The sequence below is a fragment of the Hetaerina americana genome, unplaced genomic scaffold (genome assembly GCF_022747635.1).
Source record: "Hetaerina americana unplaced genomic scaffold, ioHetAmer1.1.p SCAF_37, whole genome shotgun sequence".
In the NCBI taxonomy this organism is placed as follows: Eukaryota; Metazoa; Arthropoda; class Insecta; order Odonata; family Calopterygidae; genus Hetaerina; species Hetaerina americana.
The window spans coordinates 1089671-1111168 of NW_027286952.1; the positions used below are offsets into that span (position 1 = coordinate 1089671).

General features: G+C 41.4%; 1 protein-coding gene across 2 annotated transcripts in view; it reads left to right on the forward strand.

Moving 5' to 3' along the window:
- LeuRS-m (Leucyl-tRNA synthetase, mitochondrial) overlaps positions 1-21498 on the forward strand; it is a 53665-nt gene that overhangs the window by 16267 nt on the left and 15900 nt on the right. For both annotated transcript variants that reach the window (XM_071589374.1, XM_071589375.1), the window contains 5 exons: positions 2262-2504; positions 7936-8258; positions 14329-14495; positions 17262-17435; positions 18982-19164. In XM_071589374.1, the coding sequence (XP_071445475.1) occupies positions 2262-2504; positions 7936-8258; positions 14329-14495; positions 17262-17435; positions 18982-19164 (1090 nt within the window). The remainder of the gene's footprint in view (positions 1-2261; positions 2505-7935; positions 8259-14328; positions 14496-17261; positions 17436-18981; positions 19165-21498) is intronic.

The window sequence follows — 21498 nt, forward strand, 5'->3', positions numbered from 1 at the left end:
TACACGGAGATGAAGAGGGGTTTGTTGTGGAGTAGGATGTTGGGTTTTGTTTTCGTTGGAGTCATAAAATATTTATTTGGTAGTTGTTGTGTCAATCCAAGGCTACCTTAACCTGTTGATTACTTCATAATTATCCCAATCCTATTGCTACCCTTACCTCGCCTGTCCAATGTTCTCCTCTATATCACAGTCTTCAGTATTTTCAATCAAAACCCTCTGCATCAGTCTTTCCTGCCTCCTTATGATTTCACCCAACAATCCTGTCTCCTCCTTCCCCATATCTAGCATTTGCTTGTATGTTTTCCTCTCTGTCCGCGTCACCTTTTTTCTACCCACATTTCAAAAGCCTCCTATCTATGCGTATCATCCTGCTCCAATGACCTTGTTTTTGCACCGTGTAAAACCACACACCATATCAAAGTTTTAAAAAAACCTTTTCTTAGCATCCTTACTCAACCCCCTCTGTCATCTATTCCCTCTTCCTTGTGAAAGCTTCTTTGCCTAACAAAATTCTTCATCTCATGTCCCGACTACTTTGACTATTTTGGTCCAAACACTTCCAAGTTAGGTAAATTGTTCTGCCAGCTTTGGAGTATTATTTGCTATTTTAATCTTAAAATTGCTTTTCTCTTTCTCAAAAACGTCATAAATCTTGTTTTGCTGATATTGATTCTCATTCAATACTTATTGCTCTGTTTTTCCAATGCAATCAAAAAGGTTTGCAACCCCTTGGCTGACTGGCAAACTTAAGCGTTCATCTGCTAACTTAACTGATTTTATGAATTTCAAACCCCCATCACAATCAAATGCGTCCCTCCAGAAGCACCCGCAAATATCCCCCAACTGATCATGAATTCTGTGGACTTCTTCCTTCAGCGGTTGTTTGCTGGCATATACATGTAGATGTGGATGGTGACCAAATTCATTGGTTTAGCTTTCGCTTTTACTGATAATATTCGATAAGTTGTTTACTTTTTTTTACCCTTCTTACTTTTTCATTCAATGTTATTGCTAACCCTCCCTTGCTGTCTTTCCATTCACTCGAGGTTGGTTTCACTGTTCCCTGCTGTTCTTCAACCTCGCCTTGCAGAGTCCTAAAACATCTATATTTCCTCATCTCATCTCTCGCTTTGTATCTCCTAATTTATTTGCCCTCAACATCATTCTAGCATTCCAAGTTTGCATTCTAACTGTTTTGGTCCTCCTCTGCGTCATCTGTGCTCTGGCTGCCTTCTCTTTTGCTTTGCAAGGTTTTCATTGGATGATGACGACAGCAGAAGCCTTGCCTCTCCCCCTGCTGGGCATGACACACGGCCTATTGGGCCGAGTCTCATAATTGCCAGGACTCATTGTCATTATATTGTTCATCCTGACATCTTCGAATATAAAATGGGGAATTTCCCATTGCCATCATGAGTAGTGTTTTCATTGTGACACCATTACTCAGTGTCAACTACGATGGGGTTAGTTGCCTCCGCAGGCAACTCAAAATGAAAAGATGACTACCAAAAGTGTATCGTACTTGCAAGGTGACTTATTTTGAAAATTAAAATATATTTAACTTCATCATTCTGCAAATAATAATTTGCATTGCAAGTGTTTAAAAAAGTGTAATATATTGTATAATGCTAATAGATTGCTAGGAAATAATATTTTTCAAGTTGATTATTTGAAAGTTAAATTTGTTAAATTATGCGAAATGACATCATAACTCAAAACTTTTCTGAAAATATCTAATTGTCAATATACCCCTTTAAAAAGAAATAAAAATATGAATTAATGAATAAATAGTAAATTCTGCATTAATTTGAATCCCAATGTGTGACAAATGAGAGGGAAGGTTGAGGTGGTCTGTTTAAATGTTAATGGGAGATGAAGCATTGGAGGAGACAGTTCGGGAATCGAGATGGTGCGGGGGCTAACGTGCTGGCTTCCCACCCAGAAGGCCCGGGTTCAAATCCCGGCGGTGTTGAATATTTTTCAGAGGTATCTCGATCCCTACTTGAGGTGCTTTGTGGATGGCACTTTGAGTGAGTACGCCGTCCGTCGGATGGGATGTTAAACTGCGGACCCCTTGGCGCCTTTCGTAAAGAGTAGGCTAATGCCGACGCCGGGTTTCTCTCCACCCTTCATCCTTTCCCGTCCATCCCCTATGGCGCAAATGACCTCAGCCGTCGGTCGCCTCCTTCCCCTAAATACTACTACTACTACTAGGGGACAGTTTGCGTTGTTAATTGTAAATGTGAGTCTTTTGTGTTCAGTTGAAGTGGCGGCAGAGTTCAGTTGATAGTGGAGTGAAGTGGTGGAGAATCCCGATGATTGTGGCCCGTCACCCATTGACAGGAGAAGACCTGCCACTCATTATTTTGGATCTGGACGTAACGGATGATGCATCAGGTGAAGCTGGTTTTTGTGGTACATCAGAATGCCGTGTTGGTTTGCCGGGAGAAAATATGTTGGACCATGAAATCGCAGTCTCTGAAGGATTTAGCCTGCATCCAAAGGTAATTGAATATTAATAATGAATTCATGGAAATGTCGATCCATTTCAAATGAGAATGTATGAGTGTATAGTATAGGTGTACTTCTTCTCTAAATACAGTTGGACCTTGCTCAATACATTTGAGCACACTGAGGAGCAACTAGCACAACGAGTAATTTGCGTAACGAGCAAAAGTATAGGTCCTGAAAATGACTCATTTAGTGAGCAAATGTTTGCACGAGTGATGAGGAAAGGGGAATTCTTAGAATGGTTGTGTGCCTGCTACTTCAATTTGTGTTTAGTACTTGTTCCGCTAGCATCTTAGCTTCCCTAGTATATTTTTAAACCTGTGTCCAGACGTATGTATTGTTTGGGAATTTTTCTGCTAAATATAATAATATTTTTAGCAAACTTTTTGTGAATGTCTCCGAACAGAAAATCCACCATAAGACAGTCGCAGGAGAATAAAAATAACCGTAGAAATGAAAAGAAAAATTGTTGAAAAATGGGAGCAAGGTTTAAGCATGGCTGTGCATATCAACAACCAGTGAACATCAACTTTTAGTCTTCCCTTTAAGAAAAAGGACAAAATTAAGGAGATAGATGCTTCAAAGAGGGTGGCAAGAATTTATTAGCAATGAGCACATATTTTCAATGATGTTGAAATATTGCTTCTCATATGTACAAAGAAAGGCATTTGCAATGCAACATGATTAAAGAGGGTATAATGTGTGAGAAGGAGAAAGTGATTTTCACCAACCTTGTTAAAAAGTAGTCAGGATCATCAATGACTGAAGAAGTATTTAAGGGCAGCTGTGCGAGGTTTGAGAAGTTTGCGAGAGGAACCAGCATGGACAGCATTTGTAGGCATATTGAAGCGGCTAGCTAAAGGCAGTAGAGAACTTCATTGGTGACCTCAAGAATGCAACAATTTTAGAGGGTAAAAATCATTTGCCTTGACCGGGGTTGACACCCGGATCCCTCAATGTCCGGCCAAAAAGATGCCGAAGCAACACTATATGTGCACACTCAAAGGTAAAAGAGCCTGACCACAAGCCAAGTGACTTGAAGCAAGTGATGATAATTATGAGTTGTATTATTACAAAATTCTGAAGTATCGACCAAAGCAAATGTCTCTTGAAGTAAGATCTGGTGCTTTCCCGGCGTATTTGATTCGTGAAGGATTCTCGGGTCTTCCACCGGGTCAAGGGTTCCATATTATGGAACCCTTGACCCGGTGGAAGACCCGAGAATCCTTCACGAATCAAATGTCTCTAGACAACTTTATATTAATTATGTGCATATCATAAATAATGGACCACTACAATGGAACAGTTATAGAGTATAAAAATCATTGATTCACCCAGGATTCAAACCTGAATCCCTTGATGTCTGGCCAATTGCTTCAACCAGTGAAGCTATCAAGGCATCCTCTTGCGCTCTGAAATTTCGGGGCTTTCAAAGGAACAAGATGTTGTGACAAAATACCGTGCATACAATGTCACAGGCATTCGTATGTCGTGCGTGATGCACCACTCTCCATGAGGTTGAAGACAACTCAGAACACTAGAGACGTTTTACCTATGACAAATTCCAAGAAAGTGGCCATTGATCAATAGAGATGGATATTGGGTTGTTTTTCCTAACAACTCATCATTAATTGGGTTAATCATCACCAGCATTTGGTTAAGACACCACAAAAGGCATAGGTACACGTGAAAAATGACCAGGGATGGGAAGATATGAGTTAAGACTACAGGTTATGCATTATACGTTAGGTATAGATTTAGGAACAGCATAATCAATTTACACAATTTCCTTCAGATCTGAACAAATTTAGTGGTTAGGAAGAAGAGCATTCAAATAAAAAAGATAAGGCAAGGGAGGCGGATTAGGAAATGGAATGTAGAAGCCCTAACTGGATTGGCAAGGAAGGAGTGTTTGTAGGGTGAAGAGAAAATTATAGGTGAAGAAAGGGGAGCGAAGTACTATTGAGGATAATTGGAAATATGAGGTGTGTTCGAAAAGTAAGATGACTTTATATTTTTATGAAAAAATGTTTATTTATTCTTCAATATCCAGGGTTGTCCCCCTCAAAATAATCCCCCCAGATATAATACACTCTTGCCAATGCTTTTTCCCATCCTCGAAGCAGTTCTGATGGGCACTTTTTGGTATAGCCTTGAGCTCTTCCAGCGATGCAATCTTTATCTCCTCAATCATTGTAAATCTGTCCGTTAATGGGTCTCTACAGTTTTTGGAGCCACAGCCACTATATTCACCAGATTTGGGTGCAAGATCCGGTGAATGTGGTGGCTGTGGTATGATTGTGATGTTGTTTTTGACCAACAAATCTCTCACAACCAACGATTTAGTGAGCAGGTGCATTATCGTGATGCAAAAGCCATGAATGTTTTCCCGCAGTCCCAGACGTTCGTTTCGTATTGCTTCTCGCAAACGGTGCATAACTTCAAGGTAATACTCCTTATTGACCTTGTGGTAAGAACTCCTGATGCACTACGCCATGGTAATCAAAGAAAACAGTCAGCACATTTGGCTGCGTAGATTTTCGCGGCGGTGGCTTGAAGAATTCTGCATGTCCGGGTTTTCACCGCGTTGTCGTTTGAAGCCGACAACAGTTTCGCCGAAGTTTCATCCGGCGTCTTCAGGTCGAAGATGAAGACGCCGGATGAAACTTCGGCAAAACTGTTGTCGGCTTCAAACAACAACGCGGTGAAAACCCGGACATGCAGAATTCTTCAAGTCGGCACATTTGATCGAACTTGACGTACTTTTTTCGGTCTTGGTTCACCTGGGTTCTTCCATTGGGATGATTGGGCTTTGGTTTCTCCGTCATAAGCATATATACCAGTGATTCGTCACCAGTTATGACCCTTTTGAGCAAATCGGGATCATCATTGATGTAACTCAATAACTCCTGAGCGATGCTCAATGCGACGGTTCTTCTGGTCAAAATTAAGCAGTTTTGGAACAAACTTTGCTGATGCACGTCTCATGTCCAAAACATTTTTAAAAAATTGCTTGGTATGTCCCAACATCCACAGCAACTTCTCTAATAGTGATTGGATGATTTTTCTAAACAATTTACTTCACTGCTTCAACGTGTTCATTTGTCGTTGACATGCTCGAGCATCCAGAGCAAGGGTCGTCATTTGCATCTTCTTGTCCGTCTTGGGGGAGCTTTTACCACTTACAAACATTTCAGAGCAGACTCACCGTTTGCCACTGTCAACATTTTAAGTGTTTTGGAGCACTTGATTTTATTTTTTACCCAAAATTTAATGCAAATTCTTTGATCCATTTTTTTTATAGCAGAAAATCACGGAGCACACTAAAACACATTTAACATTTGTATCTGTCAATATCATACTGAATATGCTGTATTGTTGAAACTGTAAGCAAATGTTTGGGACATGTGTACCAGCGCAACAAAACTAAAAAGTCATAAATGGAATGTATGTTGCCCGCAAAATTTGCAAAGTTACCTTACTTCTTGAGCACACCTCGTTTATAAAAAAAAAGGGCAATCAAAATTCACAAAATAAATTATAAGAATACTATATTGGAAGAGTACGATGAAACCATGGATCATGGATGATGTGATTGGAAAAATAGTTGATTGAAGTAAATGAAAGAATGTACAAAGTTAGATAGAAGTAAGTATAAATAGTTAATTAAAAAACTGAGGTGGGTAACAAATAGAGAAACAAAAGCATGGTGAAAAAAATTAAAAAGGTATAGTTTTTTGGTGCGGTATGCAAGAAGTTAAAAAAAATACCATGAAATAAGATGGGGAAAATCTGTTTTAATGATCAAAGATAAGTTAGAGAAAATGTTCATTGACCCAGGAAAGATGCGAGAGAGATGGAAGGGATATATAAAGGAACTGTATGGTAGAGACCTTGGGCCAGCAAAGTTAGGCATAGAAAGAAAAGATGACGTAAATGAAAGTAGCTCAGGTTCAAGGCTTACTCGGCTGTGAGATATTTATTTATCGACTTAATTGGGCGAGGTTGGGACTAATAGTCCCTTCTTCCACCTAACCCTACATTACAGACATTTGACGACAATCACATACAACCAAAGATACCAAACACACACAACCAAAGATACACATAAAACCAAAGATAGGAAGGGCATTGAGTGAAATGAAATCAAATAATGATGCGGTAGTACACAAAATCCAGCACAACATTTAAAGGTTTAAGAAAATGAGAAAGGAAGAGCTTTTACTGACTTATTTGTAGCATTTATGAGTTTCGTTCCCATTCCAAAAAAGGTGAAGGCCCCATCATGTGAGGACTACGGAACAATAAGTTTGATTTCCCACGCAGCTAAAGCTGTTCTCAGGATTATCAACAAAAGGATAGAGAGTAGATCAAATGATCACTTAAGAGATGACCTGTTTGGGTTCAGGAAAGGGAGAAGCACGTGGGATGCCATTGCAGTAATGAGATCACTAATTGAGAGGAATATGGAATACAATCAGGATGTATTTGCCTGTTTCGTAGATTTTGAAAAGGCATTTGATAGAGTGAAATAAGAAAAGCTAGTGAAGATATTGCAAAATTAGGAATAGATTGGAGGGAAAGGAGGCTAATCCGCAACCTGTACATGTCTCTGACTGCTCAAGTGCGAGTGGGGAATGGGGAGTCCGGATGGGCAGTGTTAGGAAGAGGTGTACGGTAGGGTTGCCCCTTATCACCGTTGCTGTTCAATGTATATGTGGAGGAAATGGTGAAAAGGCATGGGAAGAACTGGAGATTAGAATAAAGGAATGACGTTTTCTGGACCTAAATGGTCGAAGTAGTAGGGGCATAAGGCAAAGAATTGCATTCAGCAAAGAAGCAAGGAGGGAATCGATGTCAGGGATGTTAAGTAAGGATGTTAACAAAAGACTCGTTAAAACTTTGATATGGAGCGTAGTTATGTATGGCGCAGAAACACGGTCACTGAAACAGGATGATAGATGTGGATTAGAGGCTTTTGAAATGTTGAGTATGGAGAAGGTGAAATGGGCAGAAAGGGGAAGAAATGAGGACGTGTATGGGTATGGTGAGAGAAATCATTAGGAGGCAGGAAAAATGGATGAAAAGCATATTGATTGGCAGTGGGTAATTGGCAAGGAAATATATTGTTGTTTAGTGTGTGTCTATGCAGGCATATCCTAACTTGTGGAGTGCCAATAATAAAAGTTTTACGTTCTCATATGTAATTGTAAGTTTTGGTTGAGCATAATGCAAATTTTCAAGCCAATTGAATTAAATCAACAAAAGTCATATCTTTGGGTATGGGAACAACAAATGATTACAATTTAAAGAAAGAGCTGATGGAGAGTCATGGTATTGTCCACCCTCATGTTTAAAATCACCACATGCTTAAAAGCTGAAGCACATGGATGACCTCTCTGGAGTCCTTAATCCTTTGCCCAGATGGTGGAGGGTGAGCGCATGCTGCCCTCTGCTGGGCCGCTGCTCTCAGGGCTGAGCGTCGCCGAGGCAGGTGCTGCGATGAGGCAGAGGGCAATGGAGCGCGGTGTGGGCGGTGATGAGGTTGGCCCCAACCTCAAGGACTGGCTGATATCCCGCCAGCGCTCTTGGGGCACCCCCATCCCAATGGTGCACTGTGGGAAGTGTGGTGCCGTGCCGGATGAGGAGTTGCCTGTCTTGCTGCCCTCCTTGGACGGCGTCGAAGGCTCCCCGAATGTGCTCCCCCTTGACAAGAACGAGAAGTGGAAGAGCACTTCCTGTCCCAGGTACTCTGGCATGAGAAAGGGTTCAATGTGAAGCGTGAGACTCCGTTGGTTATTGTAGCAGGAGTGTGGAAAGTTTTGATATCATAGTTCATGTTAAAAGATAGACAGAGTTCAGTGCAGTATGCACACGTAAATCACAGCAGAATATCCTCTTTAAGTCAATGCGCCTGTGGAAATACACGGGGGGATATTAATTTAGAGAGGAGAAGGGCATCAGCCTGTGGTATCCTGAGAGGACCTTTATGTGGAGGTTTCGTACATGTTCAAATTGTTTCTATGTCATTAGTTAGGGGTGGCAGGCTGATGGCACACATGGTGGAATGCGGAGCAATTATTTTGGCACACGGTGCCGTGAGGATGAAATTCCACGGTGAGTTTTGATTACGGGGTTGAAATAGCTCCTGAAAATTGATCTAAGTTTCAGATGAGATAGAAAGAAGAGTGGTGTGTGCCTTAGTGTGCTCTCTGCCATTGGAACGTTCCCTTTGACTTGGAGTCGTCAAACACTTTTTGTACCATGCACTTTGTTTCCATTTGCATCAAAGCACACCCAACGTTGTTTTCATATGTCCCTTATGTGACAGAGTGAGACGAGTGGATCGTCCGCATCACTCAGAATATGCCCTGCAAATCCATACCGCCATTGGAGTGCTCTCTTGCTTTGGTTGAAATTCGTTTTATTTACTTACAACATATGAGTTTCCTTTTGGAATAATTGATATATTTTTCTTGGTACTTGCGTAGAATCAACAATATTAATTGTAAATATTACTCAATTCCAGTAACAAAAGGCAGTTTAACATGATTAGTAGGAGTTCCGAAATCCTGTTTCCTTCCTAATTCCTCTTTCTTCAAATCAAAAAGTAAGTGTATAATTAATAAACTTTGTTGTCTCAGGCATATCATCAAGGAATTTGCATAACATATTGAAATGAAATGAAATAATATACTTTGTAATTCCACACACTTTATTTAAAAAAACACGACTCAGGTTTCAATGTTGAATGTCACTGATGATGACATTAAACGTCGAAACCGGGGTCGTGTTTTTTTAAATAAAGTGTGTGGAATTACAAAGTACAGGGTTCGTCCGGAAAATAAGTGTACTGAGCTCAGGAAAAAAAATGTATTACACTTTTACATATCTTAAGCTAATATTCCTCAAAATAGGACCCTTGTGAGTCGATACACTTGTTCCAGCGGCGTTCCCATTCCTGGAACGCTCCCGCGAAGGCATCATCGGGAACCTCTCGAAGACACGTCGTCACGGCCTCTTTGACGACGTCCAAAGTCCCGTATCGCGTTCCTTTCAAACTCCTCTTTATCTTCGGGAACAGAAAGAAGTCCGGTGGTGCCAAGTCCGGGCTCTAGGGCGGGTGCGGCAGCATTGCCACGCCGTGCTTGGCCAAGAAGTCCGACACGACAAGCGCGGTGTGAGACGGCGCATTGTCGTGATGCAGCCGCCAGATGTTTTTGATCCCTAATAGTCTCGTGCACTATTGTTTTTGGCACATTACACTGCTCTGCTATCATCCGAACACTAAGACGACGATCAGAGTTCAGTACATCGCGAACTTTTCGCACATTTTCGTCGGTGATTGTCGTTGATGGGCGTCCAGGCCGTGGTTCGTCGTCGACCTCTTCTCTGCCCTCCACGAACATCTTGTGCCACCGAAAGGTCATGTTTCTGGACATGGCTGACTCTCCGTAAGCCTGGTTAATCATACCGACAGTTTCGGTAGACGATTTCCCAAGCTTTACCGCAAATTTGATGGAATAACGCTGCTCCAAAAACTTCGGCATCGCGTTCCGTGACGTGGGTCGAGCGTGGAGGTTCGCGTTAACAGAGCTCCTCACTACACCACAGCTCAGAGCCGACTGCCTTTTTCAGCGTCGCTTGCCAACATATCCCCCCTCCAATCGCAGCCCGTCAGAGCGGTGCTGGGCGCGGCTGGAGCGGCGGGAAAAAATCAGTACACTTATTTTCCGGACGAACCCTGTATACTATATTATTTCATTTCAATAAGTTCAATCTTGTATTTCAAGTGTATACCAGGGTTGTTTGAAAAATTCTCAGCTTCACCCATGGATGGTGTCCCTTCTTGCATTTTTTTTCTTATTTTGGCATGACTGAAATTGCAAGCCATTCAATTTATCAGTTTTCTGTATGCAGTTATTTCAGTCGGTTGCGGTGGGTGTGTTAGAAATGGGAAAAATCTAAGAATTGTGCAGCGATAAAATTCTTTGTAAAAGAAGGTAAAATGCCAACTGAAATACATTTGGGAGTAGTGAATGTTTATTGGAACACTTCTCCTTTCATTTCCACCTCGAGGAAATGGGCGGCCGAGTTTAAACGTGGCCGTAACAGCCTCCAACATGATTCACGTGAAGGACATTTGAAAAGTGCAACCACCCCAGGAATCATCCAAAAGGTGTATGATATGATTTATGAAAAAGTTTACATAGCTGGATGAAATTTCTAATTATATATGGAAATTAAAAGAATTCATAGGTTATATTTTGTACGAGGAATTGCACAAGGTGGATCAGAAACTCATTCGGACGACACTTTCCAAATAGTTCTTGCCGCCCTAAAGGGAGAACAAGAGCAAATATATGCATTGATGTTTGATGATGGATGGAACATGGATTTGCCATTGCACTCCAGAATGGAAACAAGAATCCATGCAGTAGACAGAGGCCGGTTCTTTCTTCAGCTTCGAAGAAAGGCAAAGATCGGTGGGAAAGGTCATGGCATTGGTTTTTTGAGGTGCGGAAGGATTTCTGTCGATAGACTATCTTGAAAAGAGTAAAACAATAACCGTAGAGTACCATTCTGACCTTCTAATAAAACTGTATGGGAAAATTCACGAGCAAGCAGACCTGGAAGAAAAAAACCATCCGGACAGTGCACATGCCCACCAAAGTGTGTTGGCAATGGGAAACTTGAGGGAACTGCACTGTGAGGTGCTGGAATAACCACCCCCTATTCCCCGGATTTGGATCCCTTGGACCTCTTCTCGACACTCAAATTGTTTCCTCCCTGGTCGACGTTTTTCGTTCGATCTAGAAGCGATTGTGGCCGTAGACGAGTAATTTGCAGAACCTCGTGGGAGAACACTGCGGAGACGGGAGAAGAGCACTGTAGCACCACTGGATGAAATATAATAATTTGAAAGTCGATTATGTTGAAAAGTGAAACTTGGTTGAAAACATCAATAGTCATTTTCATCATCAGGCCGAGAACTTTTCAGATCACTCTTGTAAAAGGAAAGGAAGAAACTCTACCTTTTTGAATTGTTCTATTTAAGTGTTCAGTTGTTTATTCATTTGCATTGCAACATTTTGATTTGAGCCTTTTTTCAAAGCTTTCAGCTATTTTTAAAACAAAAATGGTGTTTTTTTAACAGAGCCTTGTTATGGTTTGTATGGCTTGCATTTAGATATGAAGTTGAATCAGAGGTATGGGTGGGCTAAATTATTGTGCAGAAAGTCGAATTACCAAATTAAATAATGTCCATTAAACCAGTTTGAGGTTGCTTTTTGTAGGCACATTATTCCAAATTAAAATATTTTTATTGAAACTATTTAATAAAACAAGACCGACTGGGGCAGGTGGAATAAACGTAAAAATGACTGTTCTTATATTTTCTAAATATACACAGAACTTGTTCATATTAAAATTTGTCACACAATTTCTTGTAAATTTAATACGAAATCAGAGAAATTCATGTTTGATAAGAAAATCTATTGTGTTACTCATGACCGAAGATGTTTGGGTGGGAAATTCTCTGTGGGAAATATAAGAATAACAACCAGTTGTGTTGTGCCTGGTGAAAAATTGAACTCTTTTCTACTTCTGTCTTAAAGATAATGTGCTTAATTCCTAATTGACATGAAATCATAAAGATCTTAAAATTTGTTAGATTGAGCGTGTGTGGTTTGAAAACAAACTTCTCTTAACGCCTTTTCACTTTTATTTGGAATCTCAATTTGATTATTTCCTGACACTGAAAAGAAGAAGACAATTAAAAATTACAGAAAGGAATGTGTTGCGTAACTCAATGATTCTATGATAATAATGAATGAAGTCGGATACAAGGAGTGAATAAAAAGTGTCGGGAATAGTTTCAGAAATATGGATTTATTTCAGATGTTACTCTGTCAATGCCTCATAATTCTTCAAAGTGCATTCCTTGAACATTGACAAACTTTTGCCAGCAGCTTTTCCATGACTCGAAGGCTCCCTGGTCGGTGGATTCCCTAAGGGTACAAGCGTGCAAGCTTCTTTGACAGCACTTTGGGTCCCATGGTGGCATCCTTTGAGGGAACATTTCACTTTTGGGAATTGGAAATAGTCTGCTGGCGCCAAGTCAGGACTGTAAGGTGGTTGGGGAATTGTCACGATGCCGTTGCACAAGGTTCTACGCAAGAAGACAGTTGACTCTACTTTTGGTTGTCCGTCATGACTTTAGGGACAAGTTTAGCGCAGATCTTTTGCATCACCAAATTTTCATTGATACTGGTGTGCACTGTCTTCTTTTCAATGCCAATACAATCTGCAATCGTGTGCTTACTTAACCGATGGCCTGAATTCACCACTTCACGCACAAGTTGCTCGTCATTGTCGGTTCTGGATGTGGACGACCATCCAGCGCAGGGCTCGTCCTCTACCCTCTCTCGGCCATCTTTGGAGAGCTCGTGCCTCTTAAGAACTGCGCTTTTGTCATGCTTTGATCCATGAACACTGATCGAATCATGCCCAATTTCTCCATACTCAATTCTCCTAGTCCAAAACAAAATTTGATGGAGCACTGCTGTTCAGTTGTTCACTGCATTTTGGGCTTGCACCGAGTCACTCAACAAGAGCCACTAAAAACACAGTCTAGCCAGAACAAGCGCTCTCTGGTGATTGGCACGCAATGACGGTCAGACCCTCCACCATCGAGCCTGCACTCTGCGAAGTAGAGTCACATCAGGAAGAAATTGTTCCTGATACGTAGAATGCAAACTATGCACTCATATCAATCAACTCATGCCTCAGGTTGATTGCTGTGGACGTATATCATGTCTGATGTAAAGAACAGCAATGAGGAAGAAAATGGGAAACCACCTTAAATATTCATCCCAAGAAATGATAATGGCCGAGCGTGTGAAAAGGAGGCCTCGGCACTCTGCCCACTGGGCCATGGCCTTGGATTGAGAGAGAGTACAGGATTGATTATTTAGTGTGGCTAGGATGATGCCTATTGAAATGGAGATGTAGTTACTCAGTAAGAGGATTTTTGCAATGTAGAGGATTTTGAGTAAGAGCCATTTGTTTGGCACCCTTCTTCTCCATCAGCTACAATCATCCTCCTATATTTTACTCTTTCTTAGCACTCAAATCTTTTACTTCTTCAATCCTCCTGGCATCACCCCACTACTGTGTTCTTCTGCCTGCACTCTCAGCACATTCAGTAAACAATCATTCAACACCACCCCAGACTGGAGGAGTTCACGTGGAGTTCTCTTCAATTTTTGCTTCTCAGGTTTTTCAAAATTACTCCCAATGGCGTGAGGCCTCTAAATCTCCTTGCCTCCCACATACATTTGAGTAACCTAAAACAAAGCAATGTCAGGGATAGTAGCAATTTTAGTAATGATTTTATCCCATGTGTTGTACAAATGTCCAATATTAAAGGTTATTGATTGCCTTTCTATTTAAATTAATGGACAAGTAATACCAGGCAAATGGCACTTCTCTTTAATGATTTGCAGTTGTGGTAACTCATAAGATACGCAGCTCTGAAGGTCTCCTGCGCAATGATTGACTGTGGTCTCCACTTTTCTCAAACCTACGAGAACAATATGAGGCACAGATTTATTTTACATTTGTATTTAGACATATATTTGTTGATGTCGACGAAATATGTTAAAAGTATTTCTCAACCTCAAATTTAAGAGCAGCTTGTGAAAAACATAAATATGAAAAGTAAATATAAATTACTATCGATGCATAGTTGCTTCTTCAATGTAGGAATAGTTTTGGCTCTGTTCACCCGTTCATTGGCTTTTTTGTTTGGGTCAGGTGTGGATCCAAGGCCAAGAGGGAAACGGACACCATGGACACCTTTGTGGATTCCTCGTGGTATTTCCTGAGGTACTTGGACCCTAAGAACCCCTCTTCGCCATTCTCAGCCGAGGAAGTCAAGGAATTGATGCCTGTTGATTTATACATTGGTGGGAAAGAGCATGGTAAGAGGGCATGGATTTATAAGGTGTTGTGCAAATGGCTCGTTGCTGTTTCAAGTGCATGGATGCTCTGCTCTGAGGGTGGAATCTTTCCAGTTATTTTACGTAGCTCTCGAGGGAGCCACTGGTTTAATGTCATTGCCATTCCATTTGGAATATTCTTCATTCTATTTTTATATATTGAAGTGGGGGGGGATCGAGATGGTGCGGGGGCTAGCGCACTGGCTTCCCACCCAGAGGGCCCGGGTTCAAATCCCGGCGGTGTTGAATATTTTTCAGAGGTATCTCGATCCCTACTTGAGGTGCTTTGTGGAGGGCACTTTGAGTGAGTACGCCGTCCGTCGGATGGGACGATAAACTGCGGACCTCTTGGCGCCTTTCGTAAAGAGTAGGCTAATGCCGACGCCGGGTTTCTCTCCACCCTTCATCCTTTCCTATCCATCCCCTATGGCGCAAATGACCTCAGCTGTCGGTCGCCTCCCCTCAAAACTACTACTACTTGAAGTGGGTATTGTCTTGTTAATTTCTTAAGTTTTTGCTTGTTGAGGTTGGTTGTTTACCTTTCTTTAAAAAAATATTTGGGAAAAATAATCTCCAGGTACGTACAGATTTTTTAATACATCTGTAGTTCTGAGGAAATATTGCATAACCTTCGGCAATTGAATTATTCGATACCACAGCATACTGAACAGGTTGCTGAACAATTTTTGAGTGTTAGCCAGTCATATGGCAGCCTTTGACTCAATGTCCCTCTCTGGTTCTAAGTGGCTTCCTTAGCTTTGACTGTCCATTGGATAGTTGAGGCTGATAGGAGATGGTGAAGATTTCATTCAAGTGAAAGGGGTGGATGGAATCCACCAGGGCCGGAGACGGAAGCTATAAGGACCAATGTATTTTATTTCTTTTAGTGTCAAACATGTAATTTGGTCTCCTCCATGAAATGCTCACTAGATCAGCCACGCTCTTGCCTCGTTCTTGCTTTTCATTGATTTCACTTCTCATTGCTCTGGTTATTTTCACTCTCTCATGGCTGTCCTCTTGCAGCTTTTTCCTCGGGGTCATCTTTAAAACTGTGCGCAAAACATCATTAAATTTTTGCACAAAAAAATAATGGATAATATATCCCAACACAAGTTGGGGAAATAAGTGATCACTAGTGACAGTGCGATGCCAGTGGGATGAGTGCCAAATGCAATCTGAAGCTGTGGGCACGCAGTCATTCTGGGAATCCCCCCCTCATCACTTGGGAAAAGTGAAAAGTCCCCCATTGAGCAAGTAATTTCTTTTTCCAAAACATTTTAGCTCAGTTCGCAAATTATTCGCTAGGCAAGATGCTGGTTAAGTGTGGTTCCGCTGCATGTGAAAATGGAGTGGATTATTGTTTGGCTCACAAGCCTAGTTTTGTCACAAGAGGATTGTAGGTTTTGTTGTGAGATATTTTTGTCTAAATGGGTAGAAAGAATAAAATAAATAAAGAAAACTAATAAGTTGAATGAATGGCTGAGGAGGAGAGAGAATTTTTGGGAGAAAAGAAAGCAGGGAGTGTATGCGGATGGAGGATATCTTGAGTAGTGAAGAATGTTGAATAAGTTCAACAGATTCAGGCTTGAGGTCGTGGAAGTTCATCATAATGAAATAAGGACAGTTTGCACTTTTCCATAGTTTATTTAACGTACAACGCGTTTCAACTCACAGAGTCATCATCAGGTACAAGGTCTTGTACCTGATGATGTCTCTGTGAGTTGAAACGCGTCGTACGTTAAATAAACTGGGGAAAAGTGCAAACTGTCCTTATTTCATTAAGAATGTTGAAGATTGGTGATGTGAGCAGACCGAGAGGGAAGAGAGTAAGCTATTAGGATGCAATGGAGGTAGGCGTTTGGAGTTTGGGGAAAGGGATTTGCCAAATGCAGGTCATTATTTAGTGCCTTGCTAGGTGAGGCTAAGAAGTGTGGCAGCAATTTGGGAATGGGCCAATCAAAATCCACAATGGTTGTTAGGTGATTGAGGGTCAATCGATCACAGCATTTGCAAAGCAGCTGCTATCTCCGCAAAGAGAAGAGTATGCATCCTTTCGTGATGCCACTTTCCTTGACAATGGTAATAAAACTATTAGGTGCTTAGGCAACTGTGCTTCTTAGATTGGGAAGGGTGTTGCGTGCATTTTAGGGAAGTGCTATTCTTGGGAAGTGCCGTGAAGCAATGGATGCCAGAAACGTAACATGGAAGGAGACAAAATGGGACGAACACAGGTTAAAGTTGTCCATGTGCCGGGGCACCCAGGTGATTTTTTCTTCAAATTTAAGTCATTGCTGCTTGTATGGAACATCTAGAAATAGCATAGACCAACTACTAGTACACTTGGTATGTGTTGTTAGTTTTTCCTCTCCATTTATTACAAGCCTGGAACTTTTCACTTTCTATCAAGAGTGCTGTTTGTCATAAGACTCTAATGAATGTGAATTAATATAACTTAAGTATGTTTAACAGTGTAATGCGCTGCTGAAAGTCCTCAAGGGAAACTATTATTGAAAATGATTTACTTGGTCCATCCCAAGAATTAATTAATTCACTCGAGAATCTTGGTGCTCCGACGCAAGAATGTCCAAGGGCCTGGAACTCAAATATTTTCTAGATCTCCAGTCATGTGATGAATTTTTGAGGCTCTCTCTCAATTAGTGAGCTCTTGCATTGCACCCGATGTTTGTGTGTGTTATAGCCTCCCCCTTCACTCACACGTTGACTTTCCTTCTCCTAATATGTGAGCAGCAATTCTTCATCTCTACTATGCGCGCTTCATGGCCCATTTCCTGCACTCTGAAGGGTTACTACCACAGCCCGAGCCCTTCCGGCGACTTCTCGTTCAGGGCATGGTGATGGGCAAGACTTACCATGCCAAGAAGTCAGGGAAGTACCTGCGTCCCAGCGAAGTGGAAGTGAGGGGTGAGTTGACTGACTCGAGGGGAGGGTAAGTTGAGGTTATTCCGGAGTAAAAAGAAATGCATCTTCCTTAAACCTGTGTTGTGGTCTCGATGAGGGTATTTGCTCTCCTCCCTGATGTATGCTAAAAGTACGAGACTTGATTCTTCAAGAACTCACACACGTAAGGCCCTGGAGTTTTGTAATGAAATGGATTCTTGGATCCTCTGTCATGTGGAATAAGAGGTTGTATTTTCTAAAATGCATTATGAAACCGTGTCATTCGGAATTAAGGCTGCATCCTTTTGTGGTGCTCTTTCTTTGACGCATGTGATAGCCATATTGGGTACTTTGGCCACTGTGCTCCTTAAAGTGGAAAGTGTTTGGGTGCGTTTGAGGGAAATACCATTCTCGGGAAGTTCCATAGTCTGATGGATGCCTGAAGCAAAGCATGGAAGGAGACAAAATTGGACAAACGAGAGTAAAAGTTGTCTACGTGCTGAGGCACTTTCAAAAACAACTTTTTTTCCATATGAGATTGTCGACCAAGAGCATCCTTTGCTTTGAGGGAATCATCCTTTGAGATAAAAATGTTACATTCAACGGAGCAAAGTTGAGGATCTTTGAAAGGATGGACACTGTTGGCCCACCAAGGTATTTCGGTTGATGTCAATCCGACTCTTCTACGATTCCGGGGCCATCTTATTGTGCTTGGAGATTTTCTCTAACTTCTTTTACTGTATCTCCAAGTCCTTAGGATGTGACAGTATTCCTTGGGCGGCAGTGGCTCTGTCGATGTAGTCGCAATTGAAAGGAGAGAGGGCAGAGGTGTTGGTATTTTAGGCTCCTCACATTATTGTCCAAAGCGATTCTTTTGTGATGGATCCGCTCCCATGCCAGTGCCGTGCTGGCCTCTCTGCAGTGTGTTTTGACACACCGAGGGGGCAACAGAAGTTTCGAAGTAGGCAGAGTTTGGTATGGTCCTGATGAACTAAGGAGCTTCACCCTATCCTTCTGCCGATTTCAAAGCAACAGATGGTTTGATGTTTTTCCTCCCTGTGCATATATGTAAGATTAGGTGCTGTCATGGTACACCATTCTAGTGGAGTCTTAGTGGGTTTTCCACTGAGCGAGGACCTCATCCGCTGAGAATCCCGCGAAGACTTCACTAGAACCATGGTTGACTTTCTCCACATGGCCTTAGAGGTTGGATAAATAAGTAAGTAAGTAAGTAATTTTATTTGCCCAGCAGATTTGTACAATTGTAAAAAACAAGGACAGATATAGGAGACACGTCAATGTTATATAAAGAAATGATAAATACTAAGTACATGTTTAAATACAAAGAAACTCATGGGACAAGAAGTTCATTAATAGAATAAAACATTGGTGAAAGTGCCTCGAAGAAGAAGACTACCCCTTAGCTGGGGTCGAGCCATGCACGAGTACGCTCTGCTTTGGTTGCCTCCCCCAAGTCCATTGCGCATTCTTTTTTCGCATTTATCGTAGCCCGTAGTTGTGACTGGTGTGCTTGAGAGAGAGAGAGTAGTAATGTTTCATCCCGCTTTAGGCAAGGTGGTGCTGGAGAAAGCCACCAGGGAACCAGTTGCAGTGTCGTGGCAGAAGATGAGTAAATCCAAGCACAATGGGGTGGTGCCCTCTGACATGATGGCTGAGCATGGAACTGATACCACGCGCCTCCTCGTGTTGGCCGACGTCGCCCCAACATCGCACAGGAAGTGGACACCAGAGAGTAAGAGCATTCTCTTGATATTGTTGCACATTAAATGGTCTCACGTTGATTGGTTTTAGGGTGTGATTGGAATAAATGTGTGACAAGTAAGGGTGTCACGTGGGTGATAACATATTTCCCTATGATCACGCACACATTTGTTAGAGCTCTCGCCTGAATGGCGCAGCCAGGGTTTTGGATTTATTTTGTCCATGCAATGTGCTGGCGATCCCATGTGATCTGTATGTTTCTTGACCCGTTTTTCCTTTATACCCATGTGTCCGGAAAGCACCTGGTGAATCTGGACTATTTTTATTATATATTTTATGCACATCGCCCATAAGGCCACTGACATGAGTTGAACAGGTACACAAAAAATTATTAAAATAATTGCAAAGCTCATGGATGGCCGGTCGATATTTCAGTGCCAGGAGGCCGAGGCCCTTTATCAGCAGAAGAAGAATTTTCTTCATGTGTGTCTTTCTGCATGTGGTCATGTGTGTGAGAGAGATATAGATTGTATGCACTCATGGGTGTGTATTCATGTGTGTCTGTGCTCCCATGAAACATCTACATAAACCCTCACCAATCCAAACTCCTGCATTATCTGTACCATGTGCCGTGGATGGCAATGAAAATGTCATGAAAGACAGCACTGCTGTTCTATGTGGGAAAATATGTGTAGCTTGCTAGTTTCTAAAATTATGGTTGAATGTAAATGTTATATTTTTAATTAAATATTCCAGTCGTATACAGGTCTGCGTGTATGTGGAAATTATAAAGGCATATTGCATTCAAGAGAGATAAGTCATGTGTTCCTCTAAATCCTCGTTCTTTTGCAGATGACACTTTTTGAAATAGATTGCCAATTCTTTACATGCGATTTTATTACTCTCCATATACCTAAGCACCTAATCTGCTAGGAGAAAAGTTATACTAACATTTGACAATAGAACCAAAGAAGGGTGACAATAATCGAATAGAAAATGAGTTTGGTATTTTCCGAAGGCTTTTACTTTAAGCTACAATGCATTTCAACAACTTGTGGCATTATAACACACAATTACTTATCAATACAAGTAATCCCCATCAGCCTGACGATGCATTGTTTCGCAACCGCACCACATGTAAATTAATGTGTTACATTTAATAAATCTATGATTTATTCGAGAATTTTTAGGAAGTACTTTCAATGAAATATTAATACTCTCGCTTACTACTGACTCGAAACAGTGGTATAATCACAATGAATGACAAAGGCAACCATTTTGTTTGCAAGATGCTGGGGAAAATGCTTTGCTGGAGTATTTTTCCTGTGAATCAGCTTGCACAATTAGGTCAAAGTTATTCCCCTTTTACCCCCACAGACCCATAATAATGACTCAGGCTGATTTTAGAACACATTTTGCAGTTAATAAAGTGCATCTTCTGGACCGGGAAATACAATGATGATGAGTGAGTGGTTTATCCAATTGCTCACGGATTTTCAGTTTAGACTGTACCCACGTTGCTTTAAAATCATGCCCATTTAGAAGAAAAGCTTTTTTCCCTAAGGAACACAGGGTGCGGCAAAATAACTTCCTTTTTTCAAATCCAAAATGCTTTGAAAAAAAGGAAGTTTTGTTGCCTCACCCTGTATATCTATGAAAAGAATTCCAACTTAAAAATGGAAATTGATTTAAATATAATTGTCACATATACTAAAATGTTAATAATTTGAAATATTTTACTAGGAATATCCCATAAAAAAATGAGAAATTCCTTTTGGGCAGTAATCCCTCAAGAAACAGGAGCAGATTCACTCATAGTAATAGTTTTTTAGGGGAGGCGACTGACAGCTGAGGTCATTTGCGCCATAGGGGATGGACAGGAAAGGATGGAGGGTGGAGAGAAACCCGGCGTCGGCCTTAGTCTACTCTTTACGAAAGGCGCCAAGGGGTCTGCAGTTTGACGTCCCATCCGACGGACGGCGTACTCACTCAAAGTGCCCTCCACAAAGCATCTCAAGTAGGGATCGAGATACCTCTGAAAAATATTCAACACCACCGGGATTTGAACCATAGCCCTCGGGGTGGGAAGCCAGTACGTCAGCCCCCGCAACATCTCGATCCCCCAGATTCACTCATGAAATTAGCAGTGATCCAAGCAAGGAAACCAAAATAGCAACTTGATCAAGTATAATCGGGCCTCCAATTGCATGCCTGAATTTGAGCGGAGTACTTAAAGAGAGAAGATAGGCAGAGGGGTTTGCTGTCAGGATTGTGTCATTATTTTGAGAGAATTTGTGAGCATGTTCCATCCTTGTTATTCTTCCCATATTTTATGGGTCAACTCAACACATGGTATGTATGTCCC